Source organism: Marmota flaviventris, chromosome 1, assembly GCF_047511675.1.
Source record: "Marmota flaviventris isolate mMarFla1 chromosome 1, mMarFla1.hap1, whole genome shotgun sequence".
Lineage (NCBI taxonomy): Eukaryota > Metazoa > Chordata > Mammalia > Rodentia > Sciuridae > Marmota > Marmota flaviventris.
In genome coordinates, this window is record NC_092498.1 from 144,392,561 (window position 1) to 144,405,235 (window position 12,675).

Below are 12,675 nucleotides of genomic sequence, written 5' to 3' on the forward strand. Positions count from 1 at the left end.
GGAGTCCAGGAAGGTACCCGATGCCCCACCTCAGCTGCCTTAAAACTCTCACTTGGGGCGGGTGTGCAGCCTTCTCGCCCGTAATTAATTACCGAACTCAAGGGGGAATATGCAAACCGCAGATTACTAACTCTACAGGGCTTAAGTGATTGGAAACAGATTATTATCTTGTTTGTCTTTTGTCTGTTTTACTTATCCCGCCGCCGTCTGTCGAGTTGTAATGTTGATACTCTTTACTCTAGGAGGAAGATTTTTATATAGTAAATTCCATCAACATCTTGTATAAGTGACATTGCGTCTCCATGCATTACCCTGTTAAGACACAAGCGGTTTATTAGTTACATATAGGAGGGGATTTCACTGCCTGGTCGCCATCTGTTAACGCTGCTGGGGCGGGATAATGCCTCTAATCGTTGGTCTGCCGGCGTTTGGGGATGCTGTGGACCAGGGAAGGTGATGGACTGGTGAAAGCAACACAGGCTTCCAGGCAGCAGGGGCATGGAGGTCGGGCAGAGCCGTTCCTGGAACTGAAGTTGGGCTGTGTGGAGGGCCAGCCCCTAGAGGTGGGCAGTGCTGCGACCTGAGCAGATTCTGCTCTAAGAGCTGAAAGATCAGACCAGGGCTTCTGGAAATAGAACCCTCTTCTGCAACCAGGGATTCAGCACAGGGTGACCCACCCCTATCCAGGCTCAGGGAGACCGGGGGCAGCTGCTGCTCTCTGCTAGCCGTCCCTATCTTGCGACCTACCTGGCCTGCCATTGCGCAGTGGCTAAGGCCTGGCTGTGCATTGGAGAAGAGGGAGGGAGGACTTGTCAGAAAGAGTCAGAAAGAGCTACGGGGCGCAGGCTGAGCGTGGACCCAGCTGGGCTGGGGAGGCACACCGATCTGGGTCCTTGAATTTTTTGTGAGGTCTCCATGGAGTGTGAACTCAGGTGCCTAGTCTGGAGCAGAAGGGGCTCCCGGGTAGAGAATGCGATCGCCGTAGAGGGTATGAGTGGGGGTGTGAGACTTCTCCCCACACCCCCAAATCTGTACGGGGTGCACAATGAGAAAAGTCACTCGCAGCATTATCCAGATGCTGGACTCAGAAAGCAGCCCCGGCAGAGAGGAGCTGAGGGAGACAAAAAGAGAAGGAGAAAATAGAGGGAAAGGGGAGGGAGAAAGCGGCAAGGGAGACAGAACAGGCGCCGGGCCTGAGAGCGAGCCAGAGCCTGGAACAGAGAGGTGAGCGCTGGAGCCTCGCTCGCTCGGTGAGACAAAGACGGAGAAGGCAGCAGGCGGCCGCCGCACTTCCCAGGAGCTGGGGCCTCTCCCGTCTTCTCTGGGTTCTTTTTTTTTTTTTTTTTTTTTTTCCATCTATGCCCTGCCAGAGCTCAAGGACCATTCATGCCCCAGGCGGGCAGAGCCAGGTGCTACCAGAAACTGCAGTTTCCTTTGAGGCTCTCAGAGCCTCTCTCAGCTGGGCCTAGGAGGCCAAGTGAGAGCAACTCTTCCTGAGCCAGAAGCCTCACTACTGTTCTATGTGCCTGTCCCCAGCCAGACAGAGGGTCAGGGGACAGTACTGGCAAGCAGAAGCAGCCCATTTGGACTCCTCTTCCAGAGGCCCAGCTGGTGGGTCAATGACTCACCAGAGACCAGCACCCAAGGATTCTCTGTCACCAGTGAGACCTTCTCCTCTAGAGACTGTGGGGGGACAACGCTTGACCTGACTAGGAACTAGGGAGAGAGTAAGCATCTTTGTGCTCCAACACAAAAATCTCACTCCTCCCAATCCCTGAAAGGTAAACACTACTAGGAGCACACACAAATACAAACACCCTCCCCGACCTAGAGGAGTCACATAAACAAAAATTTGCTGTCTGAACACACAGGCAGGCACTTGCAGTGACGGCACCCAGATCTACAAAATTCTGCACTCCAAATGCCCAAGCCAGACCTCAGTCACACACAGGGAGGGTCTCAAACCTGCAGAGTCTCATCTACACACACACACACACACACACACACACACACACACAGATTTTTTAGAGTTTACTTTCACATCAGTGTTAACACGCACACATAGAAATAATCTTCCACAAACACACTGACATATACAAACATCCTCACATTCATGCTGCCTCACGTAAGCACACACACACAAACACCAAAACGCACACACTCACACACAAATATTAGGAGGACCATACGCAGTTATAAACATGCATTTTTGCACACACACAGAAAAACACATACCAAAATGCACTCCCAAAATGAACAGACTATAAACAGATGAAAATATTGCAATCTCCAAACAGCAAATATACACTAACAAGCTCAGGGAGTCCACCCAAACAAACATTCGATGCCAAGTCTTGGCACAACAGTCTTCTGGGCCCAAGCCCTACCCATCAGCCCTCTTGTGAACACGGCCCTCCCACCAACCCACTCTGAGCAGCCCAGGAGCAGAACAAATATCTGAGAGACACAGTCCCATCCTCCCCAGCTTGGAGGCTCCTGAGGGTGGCCAGGATGGCCTTCAAGAGGGGGGAAAAAAAAGCCCTGGTCTCTTCTCATCCCTCTCAAGCCCACACACTCCCCCCTCCAAGACCTTCGGGGACACATATACGCACACAAACAAACATATTGCCCACAAACTCAGAGTCTTGTGGAGCTAGGAAAGCCTGGGGCTGCTCCTCCCGGGCCCTGTGAAGGGCCCAACTTCACACACAGCCGCCGGCTGGTGGGATGAGTGAGAACAGTGCCCAAGTAATCCCCAGCCTCTCTGCTCCGGTGGGGCCACCCACTCACCTTGGCGCCTGGACCTACTGATCTGGAATCTGGAAGGTGTGGCCGGGAAAGGAGATATGTGGTGAGGGTCACCTCTGAGTCTCTGAGTCGCCTGAGTGGAGACCCATCCAGGGTGGACCTCACCGCCCCCCTCTACAACTCTCTGAGCTGAGTGACCGCTGCGCTCAGGCCTGAAACTCTGGCGTAGGGGATCAGGCGACACACACACACATACACCGCCCCAACTTGGGTCTGGGCAGAGGCCTGGGCCCTGTGGCCAGGCTGGGAAAGCTACCCAAGCCGCGTGGCCTCCACTCTTTCCATGAGAAAGGCCCGGCTGGGCCCCAGCTTAGTGTATGACAAAAGAATCTAGAGTCCAGAGAACCGCGTTGTCGCAGCTCCAGGGCTCAGACCCCGGGGGCACCGGAGTGCAGAAGTCCAATGGGGGTGGGGCTGGGCAGGGGAAGGGGAGGCGGACTAGAGCGCGCTCCCGGCCTCTGGCAACTTCTGCAAGTTCCAGGGATGGCAAAACGGGAAGGGAGGCCCCTCCCTGACTAGGCCTTGAAACCCCGGTCCCCAAATATTGGCGAGGAGAGAGGAAGAAAAAGTCCGTGTTCGTGTCGCGCGCCCCGCACCCCTCCCCCAGCCCCAAACTGGAAGGTAAATACTTACTTAGCCTCCGAACCAGGTAGAAGCTAATACTCAACAATACGGATGCCTTGTTTTTTTTGCTCTGTCCGGACCGCAACGCTGTAGCCAATTTAGATATGCTATAAATTTAAGAGGTTGCCATGGCCACGGCGCGCCCATTGGCCGCTGGGCCCCCTACGTGCCGCGCCACGTCACCAAATCTGAATAAGGATGCGCGAATTAGGCGGCGGCCAGACAAAGATGAGGATCGGGACCGCTTGAAAGTGGGGGAAAGTGCCGGCGCCTTCGCCACCGGGGAAAGCCGCCCGGCAGTGCCGAGGCTAGCAGCCACCGGAGACACCTGGGGGAGCCCGGAACAGGCGCCGGGGCGCGCGCAACTGGGACATGAGGTTGTGAACGCCGCCCCCCACCAACCCACTCTGGGCAGCCCAGAGCCAGGCCAGAGATCGTCCAAGGACTTGACTGGCTGAGTCTAGGTCCGGACCGGACTCGCCGGGCGGCGGCGGCGGCGACAAGAGGCGGAGAACAGCCGCGGGGCCCGGAGGCCCAAGGGCCAGCGGCCCCTAGGGACGGCGAGGCGGCCGGAGCCGCCAGGGCGCGGGGCTATGATGGTGCACTGTGCCGGTTGCGAGCGGCCCATCCTCGACCGCTTTCTGCTGAACGTGCTGGACCGCGCGTGGCACATCAAATGTGTTCAGTGCTGCGAGTGCAAAACCAACCTCTCGGAGAAGTGCTTCTCGCGCGAGGGCAAGCTCTACTGCAAAAATGACTTCTTCAGGTAAGAGCCCGCCCTGCCCGCGCTCCACCAGGGCGCAGGGGAAGGGGGACCAGGTTGCCCATCCCAGCCTCCCGGGCTCACGAGCGTAGCGAGGAGCAAAGGCCCTCTGCTCACTGTCCTCGGTCCCGGAAAGGGCCGAGCCCAGGCGGAGGAAGAAGGACGCGGCCAGCTGCCCGGCCTGCCCTGCCCCTCCAGGGGGGTCGGTGCAGAGGGCAGGGGAGGAAGCCCCTGAGAAACTTGCTCTCCATCCGTCCCTTCCCCTGCCCAACGCTGCAAGCCCAGGACACACGCGTCAAACCCCATTCGAGGGAGAACGGTTCTCCCCAGAGTTAGGGGCCTCTGGAGGCTTCTCCCTTCAGCAGAATGCACAAGACAGGGTGCCCTCCTGGACACAGAGAAACTTCCCGGCTCCACGGGAAGGTCGGGAAGGTCGGCCCTGGCTACGGGCAGAAGGAATTTGTCCTTCCATTCCCCCAACCCCTTAAACATTGCCTCCCATGTTGAACAGCACCAACGAAATGGAGGATGGGAGCCGGGATCTTGGAAGTCTAGCCCGGGCTGTGGCACCTACCTCCCGATCTGTTTGGGGCCCACAGACCAGGACGGCTCACTTCTCTGGGCCTCAGTTTCCCCAGTTGGGAAAGCTGAGGGGCAGCCTAGAATCCTGCAGGGCTGGGTTTTGGGCAGCTTAGCCTGCCTGCTTCTATTGGGCACCAGAGCCAGCTTTGTGAGTGCAAATTCCAGGCGCTGAGGGAAGGGGGGGGGGGTGTGATTAGCACCACAGAGAAAGGCAGCCTGCCGGCCCCAGCACCCGGCACCAGGGAATTTGAATAGGAGAAAATGTCAGCCGCGCCTTTACACGTGTAAACTCCCCGGCCCCGAGGCCCGCGCTGCTAATGTGGCGGTGCTTGCAAAGCGCCTAATGATTTTTGATAAGGTGCATATGGCCAATTACGCTGCCGGATAAGGCCAAAAGTGACTTATGGCTTCTAATGCCCTCACTACATCAATGTCACCCAAATTCACCCTGTTTAGAGACATGGGTGTGAGTGGATGTGGGGTCCCCAGAGTCCTGAGCCCTCCCCCCACACACACCCTGCACCTCACCCCTCCCATTGAGAGCTTACACTACCCGTCCTGGGGGAGGCCTCTTTCTCCCAGAGTGCAAAGCCAGGGAGAAAAGGAATTAGCTCTGGAAGTAGGGAAAGAGGGAATCCAGGTCCTGGCCTGCAGCATTCTGGATGGCTTTCTGGTCACATTCTCCTGCTCCCTGCCAGGGCCAGAGGTGGGGGTGGGGCTGAAACTCAGTCCCTACTCCGCTTAGGCCCTGCTGTCCACAGCTCCCGGCTAGATCCGGCTGATTCCATGGTTCAAAAAGGAAAGGCTCCCAGTTTGTGCTGGGAATTAGCAGAAGGTTCCCTCCTTCTTGCTCAAGTCCAGCCCTGGAAAGGGGCTCCCCACCCCCACTGCTAGGGCCAGCTGGCCAGGCAGATTGGCCCTACCTGGGCCTCAGAAGACTAGAAAGGATCCAGGAGGCAAAGCAAAGATGTGATCTCAACCCAGCCTGCCAGGCTTTGAACCCCGCCAGACCTCGAGAGCATGGACTCCCGGGGCAACCCAAACAGATCCGGCTGGGATGTGGGGGACAAGAAGGCATCTTGGGATGCTCTGAGCTGTGACTTGGTTTCAGGCTGCACCCACTGCTCCTTGCTTCACAGCCCAGTAGAGTCTGAATCAACCCCCTAGAGACAGGACAGTCCCCATCCCCAAAACAGCCCAGACCATTTGTCCCACTTCTCCTGCTCTAGACAGGGAGGACGGAATTAGGGTTCTGTTGCACAGATGTGGAAATAGAGGCCTTTGGAAAGCCGTGGCAATGGGAAGGAATCAGGGGGACTGGACACTAGGCCCACCTGAATGTGACGGACACCTTGTGTCCCACAGGCGTTTCGGCACAAAGTGTGCAGGATGCGCACAGGGCATCTCCCCCAGCGACCTGGTGCGCAAAGCCCGGAGCAAAGTCTTCCACCTCAACTGCTTCACCTGCATGGTGTGCAACAAGCAGCTGTCCACGGGTGAAGAGCTCTACGTCATCGACGAGAACAAGTTTGTGTGCAAAGATGACTACCTGAGCTCCTCCAGCCTCAAGGAGGGCAGCCTCAACTCGGGTATGGAGGCCTCTGCCTTTCCCTGGCCGGTGGCCCTAGCACACTCCCGGGTCTGGCGCACTCTGCCTCCCCCGGTTCCTGGGTCTGTACTGGGCTCAGAGCTCATCATCCTAACTCACCCGCTGAGCCGTTCTAGGGTCGGGAGAGGGTTATTAAAGACCGGGGAAGACAGGATATTCGGAGCCTGTCCTGCAGGGAAGCTGGGTGCACCCTCCTCCAATTCAGGAGCCTTTTCCAAGTTCTCCTCCCTCAAATTTGAAACTGCACAATTCACTCTCTGTCATTTGGGATCCTGGCAATTTCTAGATGCATTGGGAGGACATTCTCTGGGATTTGGAGGAAGGGCGGAAAGGAAAGGAGGTGGAAGGGGGGCTGCACACTGCTCTGTCCCCTCTCCAAGAAGGTGGGTTTTCTAGAGAGCGTGCCCTCTGTACCCGGACCCCAGCTGAGATGGGCTGAGATTGAGAAGGGCGGTTTCAAAGGCCCAGCCCCGCCTGGAGAGAGTGGGCGGGCGCCGGGTCCCGGGGGGAGGGGCTGTCGCAGGTTCGGGAAGGAACCCCGGGCCGGCCGGCGGTAGCCTGGTCCGGATGGAACCGGCCGCTGACCACCGCTGTCCCCCTTCCCATCCGTCCGCCCGCAGTGTCATCCTGTACGGACCGCAGTTTGTCCCCGGACCTCCAGGACCCCCTGCAGGACGACCCCAAGGAGACGGACAACTCGACCTCGTCGGACAAAGAGACGGCCAACAACGAGAATGAGGAGCAGAACTCGGGCACCAAGCGGCGCGGCCCGCGCACCACCATCAAAGCCAAACAGCTGGAGACGCTCAAGGCCGCCTTCGCCGCCACGCCCAAGCCCACACGCCACATCCGCGAGCAGCTGGCTCAGGAGACTGGCCTCAACATGCGTGTCATCCAGGTGCGGCCGGGGTCGGGTCACTCCTCTCCATCGGTACTGGGGCGCGGGGCCGGGAGTCTCTTCGAAAGAAGCCTCCACCCAGCCTCCTCGTCTAAGAAACGTGCAGGGTTCTGATCTAGGGACAGACAGTGCACCCGAGGTCGGGGACAGCTGGGCACCGCGCGAGGTGGGGAACTTGGAGCCAAAAGAGTCAGTCCCGCCCCGCTGTCCTCCTGAAGATGTCACAGTGGACCTGGCCACTTTGCCTCTCTGAATTCCGCTCCCCACCCTGTTCAGCGAAGGTTTTAAGCCTCTTTGGGGTCCAGGACCCCCCTCCTTCCCTCCCACCCTCCTATCTTCCCAGCGAAGAAAAGCTATGCCCGGCCCCAACCGATGCGCTGGCAGACAGACAAACGGCCAGAGCCCGGCTGGCTCCGGAGCCGAGGCGAGAGCTTGCCGGGCGGGAGGCCTTTATAAAGCCGTCAGGCCGCGGGCGAGCGGAGGACCGGGAAGCCCAAGTCTTTATGAGTCGCCCCACGGGTCCGCGAAATCCTTCACCCTTGGCTGGTTCGCCGAGGCCCTTCTCCACCCCTACCGGCCTAATCCGACCGGGCCCCCGCCTCAAGGGAGTCGTGGCGCGCAAAAGGCGCTGGGCTCCAGCAGGGGCAGCCCGGGCAAGGGGAGGAGCGAGGGCACCCCTGACCCCGAGCTCACAGCCCCAAATTCCTTCCTAGGTGTGGTTTCAGAACCGACGGTCCAAAGAACGCCGGATGAAACAGCTGAGCGCGCTGGGCGCCCGGAGACACGCCTTCTTCCGGAGTCCACGGCGCATGCGTCCGCTGGGGGGCCGCTTGGACGAGTCCGAGATGTTGGGGTCCACCCCGTACACCTACTATGGAGGTAAGGGGCGCGCGGGGAAGTACGGCTCCACCCCCAGCCGCACTGTTGGGCACCTGGGTACACCCCTGGCTCCCTCTCATTGACACACGATCAAGGACACCCCTGGACAGACAGACAGCAACTCGGGCACCCTTATCCACAGATACCTCCTGGACAAAAGCAGGCACAGTGATATACAGATAACCACACGGGAGAGCATGACACTTGTCCTCACCTACCACCCCAGGACACGTGGGCCCGCGCGCTTGCTTTCATTCAGAGACTGCCGGGATGTGGTAGTAGAGGGAGGGTTACACAGAACCCCCGCACAACAGGTACACTCAACTCCCCACACACTGTCACCGAGACACACCCAGAAAGAGACCCAGAGACCCCCACCTTCCCTGGGCCTCAGTATAATGCGGTCAGTGGCAAATCCACAAGAACCTGCGCCCCGGGAACATACAGCCCTCCGGCTGCCCTTGCCCAGGTGCCTGGTGTACTTGGCAGAAGCTGGAACCCTGCTTGAGATAGTGCTCAGAGTCCCTCCGGCCTCCTCCTCCCTGGGCCGCGTCCTCCCGGCTTGCAGTGCAGTAGTTCCTGTTTTGCTGCGGGAGGGGCCCGTGGCCCGTGAGTCTGGCCCTGTTAGCCCACAAGCCAGCAGTTGCTCTGGGCCCTCGTTCCAGTCCCAGACAGGCAGGGATTCATCTGGATTGGGGGCCGCTTGATGTCCACTTTCCCATCTTTAGGTCTGGAGAGATTGAGACCCCAATTGCCGAGGGAAAAATTCCAAAATTCAGCATTACCAGTCTCAGCCTGGGGTGGGCGCCCCACTTGGTCTCGCCCTTTCTTCTCCTCCCCTCCTCCTCTCCCCCACCTCCTTCCCCTCACAAGGGCTTGCTGACCCATCCCAACTGCCCACTCCCACCTCATCTCCCGCACACTGAGTCCTTTGCTCAGGGGACTAGCAGCGCTGTTGGGGGGTGGGGGGTAGAGAAAACTCCTTCTTCTCCTTATTCATGAGCCTCAGCTCGCGGAGCTAGGGGAGCGCCTAATCTGAGAGCCTGCACACCTCTGCAGGACTCCGCTGCGGGCCTGCTCTGGGATAGTAACCCAGTTTGAGAAAGGCAACTGCCCTTTAAAAACTAGATCCAGGGACAAAGCAGGGAAGGGAGGGAAGGCAGGAGCCAGGCCTCCAGGAGGGAGGTAAGAGAACCCGGTGACCGGCCTCCGGGGCACGTATTAGGGAGCCCCCGCTGCCCAGCCCTGGACAGTCCAGATTGTGGGTGTGTTCTCCGGGGTCTCCACTCACCCACTCGTTGCACCTGCACAAAACCTCGGGCGGGAGCGGGGAGGTGCGGGGGGCGGTACTGACCCGGAATTTTTCCCCGCCTGAGTAATTAACCAAAGTTTACCGGAGAACCGGGGCGCCCCGCACCAATCCCGCCGCCTCCTCTCCCTGCGCGCCTGCTGGGGGTGGGGGGCAGGACACCGGGGCCCCTCTTATCCCGGAATGAAGCGGGGGACCGGACTCCCCAGCCCCCAGCGAGGCAGCCCCGCCTAATCCGCGCTGGGAGATCCCGGCGGTGGCGGCCGGCAGCGGGCGAGAAAGGGGCCGGGCGGCGGGGCCGGCGGCTCCCCGTGGGAGCGCGGACAAAGCCCCAGCTGCGGCTTTTGTGCCCTTTTCAGACGGCGTTTGTTCCAATTACCTCCGGCCCGGCCGCCATATGGGCGGAGGCGGCGCGCACCGCGCGGGGGCCGCGGCCTTCGCTGGTTTGCCGGCTCGCCGCGGGCCGCGGTCGTCCCCATCTCCGTCCGTTTAGGGCCCAAATTCGCTTTTCTGAACCTTTTCCTTCACTTTCCGGGGAGAATGGAATTTGTAGTTAAAAAAAAAAAAAAAAGTAACCGGCGAGGGTTTTAGCCATAGCCTAAGCTGTCTCCAGGGCGCGCCTCCAGACACCACCCCCCATTTTGGACAGATTTCAGGGTTTGGAGAAGAAAGGGGGCGGAGGGCGGTGGTGAGGGGGGAGGGCGTCTGAAACTTGGCCTGTGACCGAGACTCCAGGACTGAGTAGGAGGAGTGGGTTTGCAGAAGAGACCCTGGCTTATGGAGTAGCTGGTTTTCCCACCGTACAAAGCGGGTTGTTGACACTAGAGCAGGCTACAAAGTGCTCCTTTCAAAAGGGTGCCATACCCTAATACTTGAGGGGCCCAAGTGGGGAGGGAAGCATGCTGTCCCCAAAGACCTGGAGGAGAGGCTGTGGAAGGAGGCCCAAGGGTTGATGCAGAAACAATTTGTTGTTGGAGGATGACCTGTGGCCTGGAGTCCTGGAACCCCTGGATGTGTCAGGGAAATACGCATCTGTCAGTTTTTTTCTTGCGAGAGAGCAGGTAGATCTCATTAGCTTCTGCAAAGGATTAAACCTTCACCAATGATTCAGAACCTGGTGCCCTGGCCTGTGCACCCAGAATGAAACTGGAGAACCAAGCCACCACCCCAGGTGCCTTCCAATGTTCTCCTTATTTGCCGAGTGGCCAGGGCTCAGTTTCTCTGTTCCAGGCTAGCAAAGCGGTTCAAACAGAGCCTACATTCTCCCGCCTCCACCAGGAGGGTTGCGGGGGCTGTGGTTGGCAAGGCAAAAGACCCGACCAGGTCGGTGGGGCTCAGGGGCGGAAGAGAAGGGGCTCGGGTGGCCTGCCCACTCTGTGTCCAGGTTAGCTCTGGGAGCTCAACTGGACAGCCCCTCTGTGGCCCCGCTGCCCGAGTTTCGCTCATTTATTACCACCCGGCTCCTTCCCCTGCCTCAGCGTCTCCAGCGGTTTCTTGGGCTCATCTCGCTGGCCCACTGTCTCACGATCTCTGGGCGCATCTGCCTCTTCATCTTGCGTCTTGCTCCTAAGCCTTTCGCCGGCCACCCTCGGTTTTCTGTCCTATCTCTAGCCAGGACTCTTACTCGACCTCCGATCCCTATCCGGCCCTTGCTTTTCTGTCCCGATCCTCGGCATCTCTGGGTCTCCAAGTCTGGTGACTCCCCGCTGCTGTGCCTCTTGCGCTTTCCACTAGCCTCGGCCTTCCCCCATGCCTCTGCCCGTGCCCCTCCCGGACTCTAAGACTCTGGAGTCCTTCGCTGTCTCTGCGTCTCTAACCACTGCTGTCCCCCTCCGCCTCTGGGACTTGAAGATTTGCCTCATTCCGGGTCTGTCTCCTGGGTCGCTCTGCCTCTCTTGCCGCTGTCCCTCGCAATCTCGAGTATTTCTCATTATCTTTCTCCCCAGCCTTACCCGAGGGTCTGCTGCGTCCTCCCCAATCTCCAGGGGCCCGAACCTCATTCTCCCTCAGTCTCTGCAGACCGCCTTGGGTCTCTGACCTCGAGTTATTGTCGCGCTGTCCCCCACTAACGCCCCCTCTCGCGTCTGTAAGGTCTTTTGCGCCGGTGACCACGTCGATGCGTCCCAGGCAGGCTTTGGTCTCAGGGGGCCTCCTCCCGGGATCCCGCGGGCCCCTCCGGGACGTGGCGGTGTCTCATTGCTGCCTCTCCCCTCCCGCTTCCCTCCCGCAGACTACCAAGGCGACTACTACGCGCCGGGAAGCAACTATGACTTCTTCGCGCACGGCCCGCCGTCGCAGGCGCAGTCCCCGGCCGACTCGAGCTTCCTGGCTGCCTCGGGGCCCGGATCGACGCCGCTGGGCGCGCTGGAGCCGCCGCTCGCCGGCCCGCACGCCGCCGACAACCCCAGGTTCACCGACATGATCTCGCACCCGGACACGCCGAGCCCCGAGCCGGGGCTGCCGGGCGCGCTGCACCCCATGCCCGGCGAGGTGTTCAGCGGCGGGCCCAGCCCGCCCTTCCCCATGAGCGGCACCAGCGGCTACAGCGGACCCCTGTCGCACCCCAACCCCGAGCTCAACGAGGCCGCCGTGTGGTAAGGCCGCGGCCGGGCCGCCCCTGCGCACGGCCCCCAGGGGCGCAGCCCGGACGCAGCCTCCGAAACCAAAACGCCCGACGCGGACGCGGCCCGGATCTCCCTCAGGGGTTCTCTCTCGGGTCCGCACCCAACTGGAAGCTGCTCCTCGGCTGGGCGCCGAGGGGGGCCGACCCCCATCTGCACCCCGGGGGCTCTCCAGCTTCAGCCAGCCGCCCGCCAGCGCTCTCCGGGCAGCCGTGAGCAATTTCTTGGGACCAAAGTCAATATTCCGGAGGGTCAAGAGATTCCAAGCACGCTCTGGATCGCGGCCCCCACCCTCCCACCAGCTCTTTGGACGGAGAGGGGGTGAGGCCAGGGGCGGAGACGGTGGGTTTTTTTCCCCCTCCCTCTCTCTCTGCAATCCGAGTGGCATTTTGTAATCTCATTTCTCGCTCTGCTTTCTCCATCTTTAAATTTTTTTTTTTGATAAGAAAAAGGAGAGATTGAAAGGGAGAGAAAGAGAGAGAGAGAGATGAGGAAAGCGTCAGGCAGAGAGAGAAGATGGAGAGGGCGAGCGAGAGAGGCACACACTCCATCAGGGGGACCCGGGGAGACAGAGCCACCTGC

General features: G+C 59.8%; 1 protein-coding gene across 1 annotated transcript; it reads left to right on the forward strand.

The window, feature by feature from the left end:
- Positions 1–4,025: 4,025 nt before the first annotated feature.
- Lhx5 (LIM homeobox 5) lies at positions 4,026–12,070 on the forward strand. Its single transcript, XM_027923425.2, has 5 exons — positions 4,026–4,198; positions 6,143–6,366; positions 7,007–7,284; positions 7,998–8,163; positions 11,703–12,070. The coding sequence occupies exons 1-5, from the start codon at positions 4,026–4,028 to the stop codon at positions 12,068–12,070; spliced, it is 1,209 nt and encodes a 402-aa protein (XP_027779226.1).
- Positions 12,071–12,675: the final 605 nt, after the last annotated feature.